A 23141-nucleotide genomic window follows, 5' to 3' on the forward strand; every position below is an offset into this window, starting at 1 on the left:
CAGCAAGTTCAAGGTTGCAACAGCTTTAATTTTTAAAATTAAAATCTCACTGACTGTAACAAGAATGTATATGGCCTGCAGGCAAAACTTGAAAATTACTGCATTACATCGAAGTTGTAGCAGTCGAATTTAAGCTGACTCACCTTTGGAAGACTGCTTTGGAAACATTCATCACCTCCTTAAAAAAAGTTTCCTCACTTAGAGAAAGAGGAATGAAAAATCCCTACCGCTTCGGTTATACACATGTTGGTGTGACAGATTTATTTCTGGGCATTAGTAAACATGGGTTGCCTGACAAGTGTAAGCAGTGTTGCAGTGAAATCTTGTGTATTCAGAACTGAATTCTGAAGTCTCCATTACAGGATGTGCAGTTATCTCAGATGCACCATGTTTGGCAATCAGTTGTAATTTCTTTGTTTTTAACCTTCCTCTTCTTAAAAAAGAACAACTTGTTCCATTGCTGACACTCAATTTTGGACATGTAGACCATACAAATATTTTCGAAGTACAAGGAAAATTTTTTTTAAATAATAAAATTTGAGGGTAAGAGTACTTTTTCTAATAATATGATTGAGATTTTAATACAATTTTCTTTAAGATATGGTTTTATTTCCAATTTTACCTTTATCTTTTTCTTATAATTCTTGTCGTTAATTTGAGTAGCAACTGCCTTGTCATAAAGTCACAACCATCCATTCCCAACTAGAAAAGTCATTTGTGTTTCTATCTGCTTCAGTACACTCTATAATTTGTTTGCATTGGAAACATTAATCAAAACAACTGAATCTTACCCCTGAAGCAACTGGGACAAGTTGAATGTATAGAATCCCTGAATTTCATATTTTGAAACAGTGCATCCAGTCTGAGAAATAGTTTACAGCTGAATGTAGCCCTTAATTCTAGTAGACAAAGATGCCTTTTATTAGGGAATTTTGCAAGTAGAGATACTTCAATAGGGAAGGCATTACTCGTTTCTTTCATTAAAACTTGAACCACTGTCTTCAGATTCTCAATTTACATGTATGACAATAAAAAAAATATATTGTTTCAGGTGCAAGCATTTAGCTAAGGTAAGGTTTCCATTTGATTATGAGTGTCTTGGGTTTCTGTAGATTTTTATTGGTATTGACAGATGGCCAGGCGGCAGCAAAGAAAAAGGACTTGTCCTGTTAGATCTGAGCTGATGAAAGAAGTATAGAAAATGCCTCAGGTCTTTGAATGAGAATGGTGAATAACTACTGGCAATAACAACGCGTTACAGGTGTTCTGTGCTTTTTCCAAAAAACGTAGTAGGATAATAGATAAAAATTAGAAAGGTGTCAGAATTCATATTTCTTCCATTTCGGAAAGCTTCCTGTATTTGCGACCCTTTGGAGACTTGCAATGTCACACATTATTGCAATTGTAGATTTCTATACAGTCAATCCTGTAATGTTTCAAGTAATAATTGAGTAGTTCTCATTTTGATTGAAATTTTTGTTTGAGCTTTCATAGGTCCTGGTGGGAAAAGGAAGGGGGTCCTAAATTTTTAACTTTACTTGAGGACTTAGGAATAAAGCTGCCCATTTTTTTTAAAGGTTGAACTAAAAAGATAAAGAAAAATATGGCTGTAACTTGTAAGAACAAAATGTTACAGGAGTGCTTTTCACCCATCTATATTGCATTTAGGAAACTACTAGTTAAAACAATGTGAGTTGGATTTACTGACAGTAAATCATAAATATTGTTATTTATCTTTTTCTTATTTCACATATATTTTTGCAAAACAGACCATGATTTTACAATAGATGTAACAGAAGACTTAGTTGACCTGGAAATAGTTTTTAAGTAATCCATGTTTGAAGGCTTTGAGGAAAACCTAAATCCTTTTACCCGTGTTAAAACGAACTTGAACATATGTATGTATTAGAACAGACTCGATTTTCTTTTAGATTAATTCCTTGATTTATTTCACAGATAAAGCACTCAATTATTTGGGCTGGCACAAAGTGTATGTGGGAAATGGGAATTGGGAGGACTATCTCATTTTGGCACAGCACCACTCAGTGCTGCTTTCTAGCCTTTTGTGGCCTGTGGTGTATCTCAAGAACTTGCGTAGAATCCATATGTGCTGAACATACATATACAGTGTAACTTGACATCCTTGTAACACTTCAAGGTGTTTGGTTTGTGGCTGCTTTGGCATGATCTAAAAGAGCAAAAAGAAAGGACCAGGTTTTCAGTTTTGTGATAGCCTTTGCAATCTGTTCAGGGACTCTCTTATCGTCTTTCTTTCTTCTCTTTCTGGACTGAAAGAATCGCATCTCCCCACCTTGCTATCCATATGAATTTTTTTCTCTTTCTGTATGCTGGCAAATTCGAGTTACTTGACAGTTCTTCCAATCTGGTAAAGCACTGATTTAATCAGTGTAGTGCTGAGTATCTGTGAGGGATTTTCACAAAAGTTACTAGTGTTTCTACTGAAATTTTTGTTTTAACTAGACGAGAACTAGTGTAGTCTGAAAAGAAAGATGCTTTTTAATTTAATTTGGTAACTTTATATTTACGTCATAGTTGTAAATGCGTAACTTCTTTTAATGCTTAAATATAGTGTTTCCATAAAGTGTAGAAAATTACTCTGTGCTGTTTTCAAACTGAAGAAAATGCATGAAAAAAAATTACTGTACTTCAGCCTATTTTCTAGCCATTCAAATATTTTGGCTAATATGCTGCATGTACTCTTTTCTGATGACAGAGGAATCGAGTGGATAAGCTTGACTGGGTTTATTTCCTTTGCGACATCAACACCTAACAATCTGGGGCTAGTAAGGAATGAGCTGCAACTGGTGGACCTACCAACAGGTTAGTATTTCCTGACAAATCTGTACGAGAGGCTGACAGATTTGCTGGGGAGTGACAAACAGAAATTCTTACTATGTGTTTTGTTTTTTCTGTTCTCATGACAAAATAAAATACTAAAGAAGAGTTTTAACTGGTTCTGCTCTTCTGTTCTTGTGAAACCACGTAATGTTTTCCATGTGGTACTCTACAGAGAGACTGAAACAATACCTTTGTAGAGATGTCTTTGGCTTGGACTTATTAGAAGAATGAGTTTGTGTCAGCAGGAGGTTTAGGAGCATTCACACAGCATGGATATTAGTGGTGTATCTTGTTCCCTAAATGCATGTATTTCCAGATGTGTTTTGTCACAGTCTACACCTGTTGCTTCATGTGCACCTGAAATAGTGTTGAACCATTTGTTGTGGTTTGTATCAGCAACAGCTAATTTTTCAAGGTAGGCCAGATATGTGGCCAGAATTTGAGAGTATGAACGTAAAATGGATATTTTAATGATGAAATTGGATACTCTTATAAAGAAGTGGAAGGATTAAAAAATAAAAAACTATAAAGATACAGTTGATAGCAAAACTAACAATCAGATTATGTGTTTTTTTTCAACTACTCTGGCCTTATAATGAATGACAGATATATTTGTGATTGAGTTCAATATTTGCACAATACTAGGAGGTATAATTTGGAAGATTAGACAGCCCAAAATAGGAAGCACTTCAATAATTTAAAATTATTTTTGAATGGGAAAACCTGGAGCCACTTAATTTCTGATTGAAGAGGCTGAATCTTGTAACATGGCTAATTCTGAATTGCTTTATGTAGCACAGAATGATTTTTGTATTTTTTTAAGCTTATGGAAATGACTCAATTTTGCTGCACAAAGAGGCTATTCTTTTAACATAACAAAATTGTAGTTTTTTTCCTGATAATGTCTTTGGTTCGTTTGTTTAAAATCAAAATAGAAAAGATACATACTTTGTAAAATTCATTTAATGTTAAATGTGATTTTGATTTTTCACTCAGGATGTAAATCAGTATTGAAACATTTGTAAATATAGGTGATAAAAGGCTCAGTGTTTCTGCAGGCAACCAAGTTCCAGGTAAATGTGAATACCTGACACCTTAGCATATGTTATCCTTAAAAAATGTTACTTTTCCTCTTTTAAAACTTAAAAGAAAGGTGTAGCTACTTAACTATTTGATCATTGGGTCTTCCATCAGTAATTAGGCCGACTTTCTATTTTAATTCTAGTAAAGTTGTGCTGGTTTGTATTTACTTCATGAACATTTTGACAAAATCCTCATTTACGTTTCTGAACAACAATAAGGAAGAAAATTCCTAGGGTATTTGATCACTAATGAAGAAAATCGAGGTGGAAGGCTTCTTGTAGCCTGGCCTCTGACATGAGAGCTCTAACTAGCATTGTTAATAACTAGACGTATTCACATAACTGGCATAAGATAAGGAATTTAGCTATGAGCAGCCACAAGAGCGGCTAAAGTTTGAAAACTTGAATTTTACTTGAAAGGTAAGGAGAATGAAGCTTGCATAAGAGATGCTGTGATACCCTGGTGTTTGTAGGTCATTATTTTAGTGATATGTATAACAACTTGAATTCTGCAACGCTTTGTACAGGTGGGTGAAAATTTTGTTAGGGGAAAGATTGCAAGTTCTTAGGGTTTATTCTTTTAGCTGAAAAGAAGAAAGGTTGGTTCTGCTAAGTGTGGAATGAGATAGTACTTCACCATGGAAACACTTTCAGACTTTGTTTACAGCAGAGTTAATTTCTCTTAGAAAACTTGAAATTTACTCACCAATTTCCTACTTGGGGAATTGGGAATATAGCTCATTGGCCTTTGTGTGGAAAATAATAATTCTTTGAACACTCTCTATTTATGTAATACTGATGATGCATCAGTTTCAGTAGTTGTGCTCTGGAAGCGAATCAGGTATTATATTAGACAGTAGAGTTTACATTATATTTAGTGCTTTGAAATGCAGTAAAACTTTGACAACAAGAGTAATGTGAGATACAGCAGGTTACTTGGAGATGATATAGTTTAGTTTATAAAATAGGTCTGTTTACAAACAGAATAGTTTATAAACTATTTCTATATTTATATTTAGTTTAGTAACTATTTCTGTTTTCCTGCATGTTGTTTTTGTGTTCCAGGCAGGAGCATCGCATTTCGTGGGGAGAGAGGCAATGACGAGCCAGCCATTGAAATGATAAAGGTGTCTCATTTGAAGTAAGTATATTAGCCTTGTGAAGTTTATAAATTTTACTGTACTGTATAAAGATGGTCATCACTTCATAGAAATAATAGTAGTTCTGGGAAAAAACACTCCAGATGGTCTAGAAAAACGTGCAACGGCATCAAGAGAAAAATACTTTAGAATATTAGTTCCAAGTGCAAATGCTCTGAATGTCTCTGTGGTTGACTTTGTCACTTCAGGATCCAATCACATTGCAAGGTCAATCATCAATATTTTAGTTCTTTTAAGAATTGCGTTCACTGAATGGACATTTTGATAATATTGGTGAGAAAGAAAGTGCTGAACAATTTTTGTCAACTTTGATTCTGTTATGAGTTAATTCCCTTTTCTGTAACTTAAGCCTTACTTAAAACTAGAAGATTGGCGTTAAAGGTGGGATGATTTTTCACGTTTATTAATTTTTCTAAGCAGGTATTTCACACCTTTATAATAATTGCCTACTGAAAAAACAGATGTGAGATATAGTTGTTTGAGAAGTCATCTGATAAACAACCAAATTGTTCACCATCAAATCCTCCTTATTTTGAGATCAGCCCTGTGATAGGAAGCCCTGGTCTTCTAGTGTTAAAAATAATACCAATAGTACTCTGTGAGATTACTTTCCTGTGTAAATGAAATTAAAGTAGTATTGAATTTAATAAGGCATTGTCTCTTTTTTTCTTTACAGTGGAGGAAATATATAGCAATATATTTCAGAAGTATGTATGTGTTCCAGAGAATTTGGAAGAGTTCAACCATAGAACGGTCTTATTAATACATTAAAAATTAAGAACAGCCGTGGGCTTAGATGAAGAGACTAGAATGTTAAGTGAGAACCAGAAAGGATAGTTCATTTGAATAGAGATTATTGCACTTGAGAAGAGTTCATATAGCTGCAGAGCCAATCTGTATTTTCAAGTTACATGTGAAAAGTGGTAGATTGAAAGTGTTTTACTCATTTAGCTCCACAAATGAAACGTCTGAAGACATGACTGACAAGTGGTTTAATGTTAAGAGGATTTTATGTTCATTTATCACTAGACTAGGGAAGTGATATGTGTCTGGAGTAGAGAAAAAAAAAAAATGTCCAATCTACAGTCTTGGTATGTCTTTCTGATACCTGGTGTAGTCATCAACTCGGGCTGAGTATGGCTAAATTAGAAGTGCTGAAGCTTTCTCTGAATTTCTTCCCCCGTCATCTTTACAGTAATTGAGCAGTACCACCTAATAGAAATTTCTAATTCTTTTAGCTTTGAAGGAGGACTCCTTTTCTGACAGACTCTTTTTGTACTTCAGTAAATCAAAGAAATCACAAGCTTCAGAGTGGGATTTGAGGCAAATTAATTTACTCTGCTGCTTCTTAGGTTTTGAGGGTTTCCAGCGTGCTGATATGAACAACACCTGTCAAGTAACATGCACAAATTAAAATGGAATGATTACTTTTGATGTAGCAAATTCTTATTTGTTTTAGGCAGTATCTAGCTGTAGTATTTAAAGATAAACCACTGGAGATCTGGGATGTCAGAACATGTACTCTGCTCAGAGAAATGTCTAAAAACTTCCCTACAGCGACTGCTTTGGTAAGGAATAAAATCTGTTACTTACTGTTTATTAAATTTAATATGTTGACATAGTATAAAAATCTATTAATAACTTTGCAGCAAAATGTTACTGTATCTGTAGCATACGCATAAGTGCTTTCACCCTTGTGTTTTCATCTGTCATCAAACAGAAGCAAGAAAAAAGGAGGTACTGGTGGAAAAATCTGGTCTGCTCCTTGGGTGGTAGGAGGGGGGAGGTATCATAGAAAGCCATCTTCATGGAAATCGTTATAATTAACAGAAAAATCCCCACTAAATTCAGGGAGTAAACATTTGTCATTTCCATTTGTCCTGGACAATTATTCACAGGAATGGTCACCTTCTCATAACTTAAAAAGCCTGAGGAAGAAGCAGTTAGCAGCCCGTGAGGCCATGGCCCGACAGACGGTTGCATCAGATACTGAAGTTAGCAGTGTAGAATCTTCTGTTATCAGGTATTTCTCATTCTGATTTAATGTCATTCTGCATTTGTTGTTTTTCTACCATGTGCCATTGCTCAAAATTGTTCATTGAAGAAAGTATTTTGGAACTAGTTCTTGAGTACATACCAGACAAAGCAACTTTATGGGCCTCCCTTTAGCTTTTAGATGTGGAACTTGTGATTTACTGCTGAATGAGAGAAAAAGTGTACCTGTTTCTCTCAGGTGTGTCTGTAGCAGTCCATTAGTTACCTTGTTCTTGAATTAAAACTCTTTATTTGCCCCCAAACATTTCCATAGGTGTATAAATGATTTAGCTGCTGCTTCTGGTAAATTGTTCTGAAGGTAATACACATTTTTGTGCTGCCTCTGCGCATTAGCTAGGGAGAATTTGCCTTGCAATTCTAATTTCAAGAAAGAAATACTTGTGTCTCATTGTGTTCTCTTTAAAGCTTATTACAGGAAGCTGAAAGCAAATCGGAGCTGAGCCAGAATATTTCTGCCAGAGAGCACTTTGTGTTTACAGGTGCTGATGGGCAGGTTTACCATCTCACAGTAGAAGGAAACTCAGTGAAAGACAGTGCAAGAATTCCTCCTGACGTGAGTTCCAATTTTCTGTACCATTGATGCTTTAAATTTTTTTCTTAACTATGGTTTCCAGAAAAAAAATCAGGGATATGCATACTAGTGGCAAGTAGTCATTAATGCAGTAGTCTGAAATGTGAAATAAAAGTTCCAGCTTCAAAAACCATAGCAATTCTCTTTTCACAATCTTATAGTTTTTCTATTGAAAATGCTGTTGAAATAAATGTTTTTACAAATTAGAATCTTCATAGGCCCTGACTTGCTTTCTGAATAAATTACTGACATATTTTAAAGAATTTTAGTAAAGCATATACAAAAAAGCTTGAATAACAAAGAGGGTGTTACTGAGACATCACTATGCTCTGTTAATGGATTTTATCTTTCATCATAAGGAAGACTTCAGTGAGCCAGAGCACTCTCTTCAGAGTTTTAAGTTAGGGTTTTTTTCCAGTTACTCTGAAGAACAGTCTTTTATTTTTTCAGTTGTTCTTGAAGGCTTTGATAAAAGAATTCCTTTTTCTAAGTTCAATTGATTTTTTTGTTCCCTACTTTAGTATATGCTAGTATTGTGTTTAATGAGGTCTATCATGTTGGTGTTTCCTTGCAACAAGAGACAGAGAAGTGATTTCCATTGCTTTAAACGCCAAATTTTTTACATGGAAGCGTCTTTTGAAGCATTCTGAAGCAAATATGACTGACGTGATAAATGCCTGTATTCAATAGAATTGTTTCTGTTTTAACTGAGCAGAATTTGGTCTATCACGTCATACAATATTTAAGAAAAAAAATCAACTAATGTTTAAAAGTTTGTTCCTATGTTTGACTCTATTAATCACAATATTTTATTCTGCTTTTTAAATATTTCCAGGGAAGTATGGGTAGCATTACATGTATTGCCTGGAAAGGGGATATCCTGGTTCTTGGAGACATGGATGGAAACTTAAACTTCTGGGATTTGAAAGCTAGAGTATCCAGGTATGAATGCAAATTAAATCTGACAAACATCAGATAATGAGTGATAGAATGTTGGGTTTTTTCTTCCCCCTCATTTTTATTCATCTGTTCATCTGTGATGTTTGAGGTAAAAAAAGCAAGTATTTTGAAATAAAATTTCAGAAGATGCCTACTGTGTTATAGTTCTCTTGTGTTTTCAGATGGAGTAACATTTTATCAAAGTTTTTAAAACAGCTAGATATCTTTCCTATGTTAAATCTGCAATAGCTTCTGATAAAACCTTAAGTATTGTAATATTTATTTCAAGCATGTGACGTTTACTTTTCATGATCATTTGGATAGCCATTTGTGCATGTATGCATATAGATTGTGTTCCTCAGTCTGTACTATATCAGGACCTGCAGTGTTCATGGAAAGGATTTAACTACCCACAATATTTGTTATAGAATGATCAATACCAATCTTGTGCTTTTCTTTCCTTAGGGGCATTCCTACACACCGAAGCTGGGTCAAAAAGATACGTTTTGCCCCAGGGAAGGGAAATCAAAAACTTCTTGCAATGTACCATGATGGAGCAGAAATCTGGGATTCAAAAGAGGTAATTATCTGTTGTTTTGATATGTGCTTCTTTGCAAAATACACATATCACTTCTGAGAATCAGGGCGAGTCAGGGATTGAGTTTTACTTAGTCACAGTTTCTTGCTGACAGCTGTATAATAAAGTTGAACAGCATTTCTCAGAGGACTTTTAGTTCCTATGAAGCATTTTTAAGCTGTCATCAATGAAAAGTAGCTTTCAGTCATAAAGCTGACAATGTCTCTGAGATACTCTCTGTCATTCTCTTGTAACGTTTTTGAAGCAGACACTGATAGTTTAGTGGGGAGGCTTCAATCTTAGAATTTAATCTGTGGACAAGAGAGTTATCTTTACTGCAGGTTTCTTAACTACGGTGCATATTAAAGAGTATGTATTCTTCAGTGCATAGATTTAATTCGTTAGGAAACACCAGAAAGCTAGACACCTGTTAATTAATGTTGTCTACCTTCTCATCTTACTCAGAAATTCTGTAGTAATGTTCAGAAATCTTCTGGGGTTTGCTTCATAGGTCTTTCAGGGGATTATAGTACCATGGGGAAGGAAACATAATTGTAATGTTTTAACTTAACCTCCCTAGAGTATGTTCAGGGTATAAGGGTTTGAAACAGGAATTTTAATTTTTTTTTCTGTTAACTTTGTAGTGAGCGCCAATTCCTAACTCAGACAATTAATTTGAGCAGTATGAAACTCTCCATTGATGACAGAGTTGGACAGCAGATATGACCAACAACTGTGAATTAGATAGGCGGAGCAGAATATTATCTCATGAGTCTCTCCTTCAAGAATATTTGAATAGTTTTCACGTCATGGCATACTCCTCCTGTAGCTGTTGCCTCCCTTTCTGTGACAAGAGGAAGAGTTTCCATCATGAAAGCATTTAAAATTCTTTCAGATTTTCAGACGAAATTCTTTCAGAGTATCTGTAGAAATATTTTATAGTCGGAGTCCTATTATCCATATAATCCTGTCCTTAGAATTTCACTTTTGCCTACAATCAGTTATCTGATACTTCTATATTTTTCTCTAATTCCCTCATGCTCTAGAGCTATCATACCTTACATCTCTCTTAACTCCATGCTTTGCACTAGAACAGGTGAAAGGAAACAGCAGAATGTTGATTGCAGCAGAGGCTTTGTTAATATTTGCTTATATTAACAATCGTAATGTTCTGTGATGCTACAGAAGGGTTACAGAATGTCTAACTACTGACCTGTGGTTAAAAGTGCAGTGCAGAAGGTTTTGTTTATCTGTGTTTTATTTATGGACAATAAATGATCCTAGTTCCATAATGTTATGTTAATAGTATGTCTAAATGTATGTCTAGATGTATTTATCAAGAAAGTATATATTTATGAAGAGCATGAGTTGATTAATGAGAACCTCACTTCCCCCTTCTTGCACGTATGCTAGATCAGGGACTGGAATTAAAGCGGGCATATAGATTTCCATGAGTTTACTGTGGACATTTTATGTCAAAAAAGATAACAAAAAGGCAGCTGTGCTCAAAAGGATCTTTCCTCAGGTCTCAGATGGGAAAAAGTATTGTTTCAGGGCAACCATGTGCCCTACTCCAATGTTTCTAAATTCCCTACTCTCCAGAAGAGACCATCATTACAATGATTTATGACTAACTTCACCTTTTATTGCAAATTTTGTGGTATGCCTCATGGGCGTGTGACAGAGTCTTATGCTAAAGCCTACTAAAAATGAAAAATAACTTTCCAAGGTGCAAATGGTGAGCAGTTTAAGAAGTGGAAGAAACGTCAATTTCCGAATCCTGGATGTGGACTGGTGCACTTCAGACAAAGTGGTCTTGGCATCAGATGATGGGTGCATTAGAGTTCTAGACTTGTCCATGAAACCCTCGTCTTTTAGAATGGATGAACAGGACCTAATAGGTATGTTGATTTCTTTTTTGCTATTAACTGCTAGATATTTCATTTTGAAAGTGGACCATAATGTTCAGCACTTCTGTTAGAACAGAGAATTGTCACACGTAGAGGATTAGGTGTCCCTATAGTGGTTTTCATAGATGCAGATAAATTTTTTAGGCTTAGGTCATATGGATGCTTTTTTCATACAAGTTTAATCTCCTAAATAAACTGTACTTTTTTAGTATCTTAATTAGGATATAAATTAACAAAATACGAGCTTTTTGTACAGATGTCTAGCAAGTTTATCTAAAAATCATCGGTATATCAATTAGGTATCAGTACCTACGTCACTGACATTCATTACATGATTTTGAAACATTTGTTAGTGTGAAAATATTTTTACTAATATTTCCGATATCAAAGGCTGTTTGTAGACTGATTCATTGGTTTTCAAAGTAGATTTTCCCACTGAACTCTAAAATAGAAATATTAGTGCTCTTTGACTTTTTTGGCATATGTTTAAGAAGGGAATTTAAATATTTAACTATGTAAATAGTTAACTAAGCTACATTTTTCTAATATTATTACTGGTGTTCCAAATAACTGCTTTTGTTTTGGTCTTTTTGGTCAATCCTGCCTTTACTCATGCAATTTCCTTAAAACATGTAGATTCTGATTAAGACATAGTTAATAAACAAAACTGTGGTGTTGGGAGCTGTGATGTGGGATGTTTGAGGATACATATAATTTATCAGACCCTAAAACCAGAGCCTGTTCTAAAACCAAGCACACTGAAATTAAGATACACCAGGGTTAAGGTTGCCTGCAATTTAGCTGCCTCTACACTGTGATGATCTTTTAATTACAAAATCACATTTACAAGATTCCCACTTCATTCAGTGCATATGAAGTACAGGGAATTGCTGAATAGTTAATAATGTAGCTGGTTGGCACTCCTTTTATTCCTAAGTCACTGGGTAGCATTTACTGCATATCGTCCAAACCGTGTACTGAATAACAGACTTAGTGACTTTTAAATTTGTATGACAACAGTTAGTATTATAATTTTCATCTTATTTCTTTGTTCATATAGACAAGTATTAAACGTCCCAACATCCTTTTGGGATGATGGGTATTAATCCTTTTATTATACTGTAGAAACTACGATTGCAAAGTAAAACTAAAACATACGTTATGGTACATTTTGGTGTAGCTGTACTTTCCAGCATGTCCTTGTAGGAGCAATAATCATTGTATACAGCTCTACTTAATGCCAGTATAATGTATTCCGGGAGTCTATGGCTAAATCCAATATGGAATGTCCTGAAATTCTCATTTAAGCATGGTTGATAACCCTGTACCTTCTATGAAATGTTTTTGCTTGAGTGTAAAGATAAGCTTTTATGTCTAGTAACCCATGCTGTGTATATGAAAAGACTGTGATTTATGATTTTCTTCTGGTGCTTGCAAACAAGGTGGTACATTTTATGCTTACTGAACACAGTGTTATTGCACATTAGCTACCCAACAATGAATCTTCTTTTGTTTCAGAACCTGCATGGTGTCCCTATCTGCTTGTTCCAAGGGCTTCATTAGCTTTAAAAGCATTCTTGTTGCATCAGCCGTGGAATGAGAAATACTCTCTAGATATTATAAACATGTAAGAAGAAAATAAAAATATATATAAATATATTATTATTTTTCTAAATCCTACATCTTTTATTAGTCTTTTGGGGCAAATAACTGTTAGATGTACAGGTTGCCTCCAGATAATAGCTTCACTATTTATTACTAAAAGTAATAATAGAAAAAGCTTTAAGGTCAAGTATTTTATTTCTTTGGACTTTCAGTAGCCCTTGGCTATTGAAAACTGCTGTCTATTTTAAAATACTGGCAATATTTTGATGTCATTTACAGGTTATATCACTTCAGAGAACAACTGTGTGTTCTCTTCGTTCAAGAAGTTAATGTAAGAATGGTCAGAGTTGGTTCCTAAAGTGTAATTGAAAGTGAAAGGCCTGTAAGACTATCGGTTGGACTGTCTTTACTTTTAGTGAGCCATGCTTCATGTCATAGTAGGAGCACCTTTCTGTATCCGTTTTTGTGTTTGTGTACTGTTGGTGGTCAGATAATAGTGTGCTAGGCATTGTCATTTTAATTAATTTCAAGGTTAATGAGTAAAAGAAAAGTGGGAAAAGAAAGATTGCTGGCACTGACTCTGAGATTGGTAGAAAGGAAAAATAGTCTTTCATTACTATTTTGGAACTCAGAACTAGGCATAGAATCTTGAATTAATGTCTTACCATAAGAATATGAAATACTGTTTCCATATATGTTCTTGTGGTTTTCTACTAGCAGTAATACTCTTCCATTTCAGATATTTCTGTAATTTTCTTTTTTTTGTCCTCTTTTTTCAATCCAGTGATTATCCAGAGAATGAAAATATTAAAAACCTTCTGCAAGAGCAATTGAATTCATTGTCCAAGTAAGAATTTTCATATTAATATTTGAGTAGGCTAGTGAATTTAGAGAAAGCAAAAAACCTGAAATTTTTGGCAACTCACAACTTAATGAAGAAAAAATGCTTTTTACCTCTCTAAAGATAAGCTTGAGTCATGACAACTTTTATTTTAAACAGTTAATTTTTATTTTTATGTAATTCCTAAGGGTGGTGCTTTATTAATTTTATTGAAGATTTAAAATTTTTATTTCAATTTTTTCTACTTAAAAATAAACCATAACACAATCTCAAAAGTATTTTTTAAATAAGCAAAGTAATTTGTTAAATATTGACTCAACAGTCAAAATGTGCTGTTCTGAATATATAAAGTGTGATGAAAGTCAGTATTGAATTTTTAACATTGACTTATCATAGTAGTGGCTGAAAACTAGAGATTTAAAGATACTCATTAGGGTTAGTATATAATTTGTAACTGACCAGTGAGCATTCGTAATTTTTTAGGCAATACTTCTCTGTGATGTATGGTTCTTTGATGTTGGTCCAGACTGTATTGGACACTGCTACTTAAATACTCCAAGGTTTGTTAAGATATTTGAACTCTGAGGAAGACAAGACAAACAATTCTAAAAGCTTTTATTGGAGATACACTTTCAGAATAAGATTCACGTGCATTGCTCTGCTTATCCAGCAAAGAGATTTTTACATTCCATTTAAACTATGAAAATTAGATTTGAAGCTAGTAAACAGGAGTTTTTTCCATTTTCCTGTTCTCCTTTCATTTAGTAGGATGGAAAAGATAGCTTAGCATATTTTTTTCCAGTCTGAAACATATGTAGAAAGCCTAAATTCATGCATGTGGATCTTTTATGCTATGGCACTGCACAGTTGCAAAATTGTTTGTAATTAAATTAATCTTGTAATTTGTAGTCACTGCAGACTAATTTATAGCTTTGTATACACCCTTGTGGTTGTTCCCTTTATTACAAGAATAAGGGGTTCCTGACAGGCTATTTAAACTGGTAGAGTGACGTGCTCCTTGAGATGAAATATATTTCAAATTATGTTTACTTCCTGTTGTAATTGTTTTGATAGATGCAGTTTTTCAGTTCAGAAAAGAAATTGTGGGTTTGTTTTGTTTTGTTTTAATTTATAGGTGATATATCCTATTTGTGTTCAAAAACAGACAAATTTGCACAGCATTTTACAGATTATTTATGGCTTTCTCTTTTTGCAGTGACATAAAGAAACTGTTGCTTGATCCAGATTTTACTCTCTTGCAAAGATGTCTCCTAGTTGCCAGGTAGTAGAGATTCAGATAACTATATCAAATGTTTCCTAATAAAATCTTGATCCTGTTAGTGCATCTGACCATGCTAAAGTTTGAGCGTTCAACTAATTCCCCTCTAACTGAGTGCAATTCCTAAACTACTCTGTTACCCAGGTGTTAGAGTGTTTTCAGGGCAGAGAATGGAAATGTTACCGTACTGAAACACTTAATTTTATTTGCTTGCTGGGTGTAGAGAGCTTCCTTCAGTCTTGGTGGTACTTTCATAAATGCAGTTCTGCTAACTACATTACATTTAGTTGTACAACGCCCAAAAATGTAATTCAGAAGTTCACATATAACACAGCAGGTTATATGCAAACAGGGGAAGGCCTGTTTTTTATTTCAAATGTATTTGTTCTGTGTTGTTCTTCTACCTAAACTCTAGCTAATTTTAGTCTGTCTATATTCAGAGATGTTTTTCAAACTTAGTAACTTTCTTGTAGTTGAAAGAGGGTATTAGTGATTAAGTGTAAAGTAATAATAAAATATCAACTTCCACATATTTATATGCTGAACATTCACTGAGTAATTGCTATTGTAACAATCTTCTGGCCAACCTCTTACTTCTCTAGCTTGCTGAATGTCATTCCTTGATCTTTTCTTGTAGTTTGTCCCATTGATAATGCAAAGTACTTGCCCACAAGAATGCATGGTCTTTGTAAAAAGGTATTTTGTGTATAATATTTTTAAGTGGCATATGAAAAAATACAAACTTATTTCACATCCTGATTTGTGTCTTCTCAGACTGTATGGGGATGAATCTGAACTGCATTTCTGGACTATTGCTGCCCACTATTTGCATAGCTTATCCCAGGAAAAGCCTGCAAAACCAACAGACACAGCAATCCTTCAAGAACATTTGGTTAATCCCTTGGATATTTGCTATGACATACTGTGTGAAAATTATTACTTCCAGGTATTTCAAGGAGTTCAAAAATATATTTAATAAGAATGTCATCAGCATAATAAATGCTCAGCATTGTAACCTTCTTACTATCTTACAGCTTTTCACTATATATATTTCACTTTTATTAGTAACATACCACTCTGGATTAGATCACTCCTTATTATTTAGAAGAAGGGGTATTCCAAAACCTCTCAAAATACTTCCATATCTTTTAAATGCTTGTTTTTATTTCTTATGGTAGTCTTGCATTTAAAGTCTTTTTACTTCTTCGTGCAGAAATTCCAACTTGAAAGGGTAAATCTCCAGGAAGTGAAGAGATCAACGTATGATCATACCAGGAAATGTGCTGATCAACTTCTTCTCTTGGGCCAGGTTTGTGGGTAATATTTTAATTTTTTATTCTTCTTCCCTGTCCATTTTATGTAATTATCCTATTCAAGTATAAGTTTTGTCTAACTCATATGTGTCTTTTCATCCTTTTATTCACGCAGTGCATAGTTTTTGCTGTCGTAATATGTTACTGGTCTGCAGACTGTGTGTAATGACATGGTATATGGTAATGTTTGGTGTTACCTGCTTCAGACTATTTCATTTTCATCAGAACCCTATAAAAATGTTTCTTTCCATCGTGTGACTAGAAAAGAAGAATTACATTTTGAGTTTCCCAGAAATAACTAAAATTTAACATCTTTGGGATAACTCATTCTGCACTTAGTACTCTCATTTTCAGTGACAAAGGATATACCTAAGCTTCTGGCAGATCTGCACTGAGCAGTGAGACACTGTACAGAGCTGCTCACAGAGACCCTGATAGGAATATTTGTTGCATTTGTACAGTATATATCATGAGCTGTTCCCTACTAATGCAGTTGTGCCGCACCCATTTCCAGAAATAGCTTTGGTATTACTAGCTCGAACTTAAATGATTTCTATGTCACTGTGCATTTGAGCGTGTCAACAAACGTTACCGGTAGAAGGTGCCAGAAATATATAGTCTGCAGATAGTCTGTTTAAAATGCCAGTCTATAGAAGTTTAAAAATGCCAGTTTATTGAATCACTGTATTTTAATATGTATGTAATGTGGCTTTTCATTATTTCTGTAAATCTAAGCCGTCAGTTTGACTGACCTCACCGAATTGACCTCTCTAAAAGTTAGGCACCTCATTTTAATAACAGGCAGAGGTGACATGCCTGCACTGATTCATTTGATTTGGAGACTGGTGTCTGCAGCCAGTATAATGAGCCCCACTGGTGAGGTTGCTCAGCAGTAGCTAACATTTTAAATGGGTGAATTCTACCTTTGTTTTAAAATACGAAGTATTTAATCAGTCCTTGAGATCCTGGCCAGTTTCTGCATCTTTACAATTTTATTTCTTCTCTGCTCATTTTAAATGCTTCTCTTCCTTTTATAACTCTGCAAAAGATTGTGTAAACAAGGAGATAAATATTCTGAATTAAATTTTTCTTTGGCCTCTTCTAGAAACGTTAGTCTGTGATTAAGCGTTACATTCATGATGGGTGTTTAAATGCTATCCTTACTAAGAATGCTTTTTTGAAATAGAATCTTAGTTATTACTAAACTGGTAGATTTTTTTGTAGTCTGTTTTAGAATAATTTTCATTGTTATTTGTTGCAGGTGTTAAAAAGGGTAAAAATATAAAGGCTTTTGTTTAAAAGTGAATATGTTATGGTCCAAGTTTTTGGTTTGTTTTTTTTTTTTTTTTCCCTCTTGCCAGACTGACAGAGCAGTACAACTATTGTTGGAAACAAGTTCGGAGAATGCACATTATTACTGCGATTCACTCAAAGCTTGCTTGGTCACAACTGTCACCTCATCAGGTCCATCTCAAAGTACCATTAAACTGGTAGCAACCAACATGATAGCCAATGGAAAGCTTGCAGGTAAAATGTGACTTTAATTTTACATTTGCGTATAAACTAGTAATTGTGATCTTATTAAGGCTGCTGATGGAGATGGAAGAGCAGAAAGTTGTAATAGATCTTATATGTTGCATATGTTATAGTATGTTCTATCTACAGTAGTTAACAGAAAAATGAGCAGTAACTCAGGTGTAAAGCTCAACTTGTTCTGATCCATTTTCATTGGAAAATGTATTTCTGGAGTAATTCTCTCAGCAACTGTTTGCACTAAAAGAGGCTGAGCACACAAAGCTACATATGTTCCACTTTCCTAATTAAAAAATTAATTTAAAAGTGGCTTCTTATTACTGAAGTTGAAATACAAACTTAGTTTCCTTTCTGGTTCAGAACTTGTTTCAAAAAGTGTGTTTTCTTACATACATAGGTTAATTTTGCTCAATGCAAGAGATGTTCACAATACGATGATTGACTGAAATATTCAAAGACATGCAGAGAAAGTACAACTGTCTGTACTTGCCTGGAAAATATACTTTGCAGTCTGTGGACAACTAACACTTCGCTCTAATTACACTATGGACAACGTTCAATTAAAATAAAGGATTATTTATGAAATCTGTTTATTTTAAAGATCATTATCTTTTTACTATGAGTCCAGTGAACTCCTTGTCATTTGTATTGAGGACAAAGATAAATGAGAGCTTTGTGAAGTCCTCCTAAGCTCTGTAGCCCAGGGAGAAGATATGATAACTGACACCCATCCTATATGGAGAGCCAGGTGGTAGAAATTAGGGTTTTTCAACATCTTCATGTACTAAGAAAGCTATAAGAGAGATCCTTTTTCTGGGGATGAATGATCTGCTCACACGTAGCAATTCTTTTTTCCCTTAACTTATTATACAGTGTGCTTTTTCTTTTCCAGAAGGTGTACAGTTACTGTGTCTGATCGATAAGGCTGCTGATGCCTGTCGCTACTTGCAAACGTACGGCGAATGGAATCGTGCAGCATGGCTTGCAAAGGTATGTAATTCCTCAATTTTCAGTTTGCTAACATAAATTATCTATTTAGTATATGTAGGTATGAAGGCTGATGAGGGTGCTAAAGTTCTCCAAAGTTAAAAAACTGGAACATGAATTTGAAATATCATTATCAGTTCTTTCCATGTGTTAAGCTATAACAAACCAGGCCATTCACCTGGTGCTGACAGATTCTTCTTCAGCCTTTTGACTACAGAGGTCTGCCCTGGTCATCCAAATGACAGGATTGAGGCCTAAAAATGGTTGGAATACTCAATTTTTCTAATTTTTTGAGCAGTGGTTTGTGAAGTTGCATATAGCTGGAGCAGTACAGTGTTCATAATGACCTACAAAAAACCACTCCTGGAAGTGGATAAATAATTAGGCAGTGACTTTGTGCTGAGCTCCATGTGGCATGTGTGCTGATTTTAAAGTTAGCACCAACCACATGAATTTGCATCAGCTTCTGTTTTGGTTTGCAGACTTAATTACGGTAAAAGTACCTCGACACTGCATTAATTTTCCAAATTACAATGGACAGGAATTAGTAAGGATGATCTTTCAGTGTCTCTAAGTAGAATTTCTGTTATGTTTCCTGCAGAAAGTATGGAAAAAGTCATACTCAGATTTCCTAAATGAGCACATCCCACTCTTAAGAAAAATAAAGATATTTTGTCCTTAAGTCTTCAGTAAAGGATAAAGATTTCGAACTTCTTGATACTTGAGTTTTTAGAAAAGCCTTGTGGTAAAAACAATGTTCATCACATGTAAATACGGAGTGACCAGAGTGGAGTATTTTTATACCTATATATTTCTAATTTTCCTGTGTATTGTATTCATTCAAGGGATAAATGTATTTTTGTAATAAAACTGGTAATTTCAGATGCTCTTACTAATGCCCAAAATGTTTCACTGAAAACAGAACGCTCTGTTTAGTTAGCAGCTGAGAATTCATAACTGGCTTTCCCATCTCTTAAAGGTTCGTTTGAACTCAGAGGAGTGCACTGATGTGTTAAAGCGTTGGGTAGATCACCTTTGCTCTCCACAAGTCAACCAGAAGTCCAAAGCCATTCTTGTCCTCTTGTCCCTTGGATGCTTTACAAAAGTTGCAGAGATGTTGCACAGGTAAAGATGAACAGCACAATCTGCATTTTATCTTACCCAAAATTGTTATTTAAGCATTTATGACTCAGAAGTCAAGGGGAAGGGAGGGAGTCTGTAGTTTGATTTCTGAGATTTGTTTCTATTTTAACATGTTTTTCTTTAGTTAATCTTAACCTCAGTAGTACATCATTTCTGTGTGCTTGAACTGATGTTTTTGTGGCAATTCCAGTAAATATACTGGCATTTAATTTACTGCAGGTTTTAAGATTGCTAGGACCCATTCACCAAGTAGCAACAATTTATAGTAGCTATGATTATTTCTGAGTAAGTTGAGCCTTGATCTTTCAAAAATTTTGGAACAAATATCAGTTCCTTCCATGCAGAGAGGAAGAAGGGATGTAAGAAGCTTGGAGAGAGGAGCACAAGGCAAGAAGTGGGAACAGTATGAGCTGTTCCTACATACTGCCTGGGAGCAGGGTAGCAGCATTCACTGCCACGAGGGAAGCACTCGACGCTGTCGAGATGCAGTGAATGCTCAATGCCTATGAAGCATGAAGGCGCAGGGAGCAAGGTGGAGCAACATTGGAACCTGAGGGCAGTGTGTGATGTGGGACTGGGAATATGTGCCATAGTCGTAGCTGAATGGTGATACTTCCTAACCTCGGTGGTAGTCAGAAGCCTTGTTCAGCCCTCAGTGCAGAAGAAATTTGCCACTCCAGGTGCAAAATTTTAGAAAGCCTGTGTGCAATTGTTTTGATGCAATGTCCTGCAATACGCTTCTGTTTTCCTGCCCTAACAAATTATTCTTTTTTTTTTTTTTTTTCCATTTAACAGTATGAGGTACTTTGATAGAGCAGCTTTATTTGTTGAAGCTTGTCTGAAGTATGGGGCATTTGAACTTAATGATGATACAGATATCCTTTTTCTGAAATCCTGTTTTTGCATCTGTGTAACCGAACACAGTGAGTAAGCATGAGCCAGTGATAGAGGAATTGTTTGCACGGGAATAGGAGTTCCTATTTGTATTTTCCAGGTTGTGTAGTTTGAAGGAAGTATGAGCAAATAGGTGAAAAGGAGTCATTTGCATAAATCCATAACGTTACCTCCACCTGATGCTCTGTGAGGCCAATGGCACTGGAAAACAAACTAAAAGTGGGAAAAAAACCAAACATAGAAGCGAAGAGAACAGGTGATAAGAAATGATTACTGCAGACTTTGTGGTGAAATTGGTGGCTCGGTTATCTTTTAAACACTGTATCTCAGAAAAAAAAAAAGCCCTGCATTGAACCCCTCTATACACCAGCATACTGTTTTAGTGACTGAAGTCCTTTATGGAGTCAGTTCCGAGAGAGTGAAAACAAAGAAAATCAAAGATCAAGATCAGATGAACTGAAAATGTACTAAGTATTTTAAAAGGTGTCTAATTGCTCACTGGACATCTAACCTGGTGTCCCGGAAACTCTGAACAGTTGCTCTATATATTTAGGTGTATGCAATAAATAATGATGCATGTGTAAATAATACCTGGTTGTGTTTTACGGAGTCATCACTGATTTCAGCTTGTAAATAAAAAAAAGTCACTAGTAAGTCATGTAGATAACTCCAGATACACCTAATTAATGAACAAACCTTGTAGTATGACCTTACAATTTCTTAATTTCTTTTGCAAGTTATGACATGGTATTATGGTAGGTACTTACACTTATCTGAAGTGTCTCTGGTTTAGTTCATAGCACTCTGCATATTGCCTGATAAATGCTAATATGCATTCAGTAGTAGATTTTAAAGCAACATTTTTGTCTGTCTTTGTGCTGAAAAATATTGCATGAGCATAACTGGCAGCAATGTTCAGCATTTTCAGCTTGGGAGAGCTAAGGAGTGATGAGGAAAAAAAAAGATTCTGAGTTTTTTCATTTTGCTGTTCATTTGTGTTTTCCTTAACGCTTCATTTACATAAATTGATCCATGCTGTATATGCAGATTATGCCAGAAGCTTGAAGCTCCTGGGCTTTAAACAGGGAGCTGTTCTCTTTGCCTCAAAAGCAGGAGAAAGTGGTAAAGAGTTACTGATTGAGCTCAAACAGCCGAAAGAGGAAGTGACGCAAGAGTAAGAATTCTATGTTTATGAGGCGATTTGTGTTGTCTATCAGACTGAGATTCCACTGTGTGAAAATACATTTTTCTCTTGAATGAGTGTAATAGCTGATATTTGAGCAAATGTTGTTAAATGTGTGTGGAGGCAAGATTAAGAACTGTTTTATGTTTATTTTTATGTTAAAATTGTCTTCATTTTCACAAGAGGGGAAAGAAGCCTGTGATAAAATCATACAAGAATATTTCCAACTTTTTCTGCTATAGCAGAAGTCAAATTTAAAAATGTGCTAGAAGAGTTCTATACCTGTGTAAAATCTGCACCATTTACTTCTAAACATCAAATCTTTATAGTTCTTCACTACTGTTGTATTTATATGTATAAATGATTCAATCTGTACTATAAAAATATAAATATATTTAAAGAATAAATATAGATCACAAAACACACAGTTCTTTCCTGGAACGTTGTGTTTTTTTGATCCAATTTTTCTGTTTAAAATTACTGTTACTTTAAATCGGTTCACTGTATTGTCTTTTTCATAACTGTCTGGAATGGAATCTTTAACAGGTTTACTTACAAAAGTCTCCTAACATTTCAAAAATCCATGAAATGTCCTTTTTTTCAATTAAGGTAGTATTATATTCCATGTTATTCTTAAGTGTCCACTCCCTGCACACTGTAGGGACTAAATTCTGCCTTGCGTTGGCTGGTTCATGGGATCAAAGGATCAGAGAAGATCCTACCTCAAAAGCAGCAAGGTAGGCTCCTGCAGAATATTCAGGAGACTGCTAACGCTGTCTCCACAGTTATTGTTTTGTTTGTTATTCGAATGTGTGATTAACAATAGGTAGAAAAAGCATTGTGCAAAGCCAAAATGTTGGCTTTTTAATTGGATACTTTTTATTCTAACACATCTTATGGTCCAGATACTTAAGGATGCTACCAATAATATCTCTTCTCATTTTCGTACCAGTATTTCAGTATTTAAGTACTTGTTTTCATTACTGTTTCTTATGTTAGATGTATCTTTTCTATTTATTACTGATTGACTGAGAAATTTTACAGCTGAGGAGTGGATGCTGATGTTAAATTGCCCTTGCAACTTGAAGACTGTGGCATGTGAAAAGTAGTCTTGGCTAAAAAATAAAATTATTTATACCAAGTTGTTGGCGCTACTGAAGTTTAGTATGCAATAGTGAAAAGAATCGTATCACGTAAAAGGTCTCTCGTT

General features: G+C 34.8%; 1 protein-coding gene across 1 annotated transcript in view; it reads left to right on the top strand.

The window, feature by feature from the left end:
• WDR11 (WD repeat domain 11) overlaps positions 1–21926 on the top strand; it is a 42531-nt gene extending 20605 nt beyond the window's left edge. Inside the window, 18 exon segments of the mRNA XM_010285934.1 lie at positions 2735–2841; positions 5007–5082; positions 6561–6669; positions 7000–7124; positions 7562–7709; positions 8563–8669; positions 9132–9246; positions 10973–11144; positions 12672–12780; positions 13543–13605; positions 14816–14881; positions 15653–15824; positions 16092–16187; positions 17553–17718; positions 18617–18714; positions 19691–19836; positions 20650–20729; positions 21769–21926. Of these exon segments, the coding sequence (XP_010284236.1) occupies positions 2735–2841; positions 5007–5082; positions 6561–6669; positions 7000–7124; positions 7562–7709; positions 8563–8669; positions 9132–9246; positions 10973–11144; positions 12672–12780; positions 13543–13605; positions 14816–14881; positions 15653–15824; positions 16092–16187; positions 17553–17718; positions 18617–18714; positions 19691–19836; positions 20650–20729; positions 21769–21926 (2113 nt within the window).
• Positions 21927–23141: the final 1215 nt, after the last annotated feature.

This window comes from Phaethon lepturus, unplaced genomic scaffold (assembly GCF_000687285.1).
Source record: "Phaethon lepturus isolate BGI_N335 unplaced genomic scaffold, ASM68728v1 scaffold18334, whole genome shotgun sequence".
In the NCBI taxonomy this organism is placed as follows: domain Eukaryota; kingdom Metazoa; phylum Chordata; class Aves; order Phaethontiformes; family Phaethontidae; genus Phaethon; species Phaethon lepturus.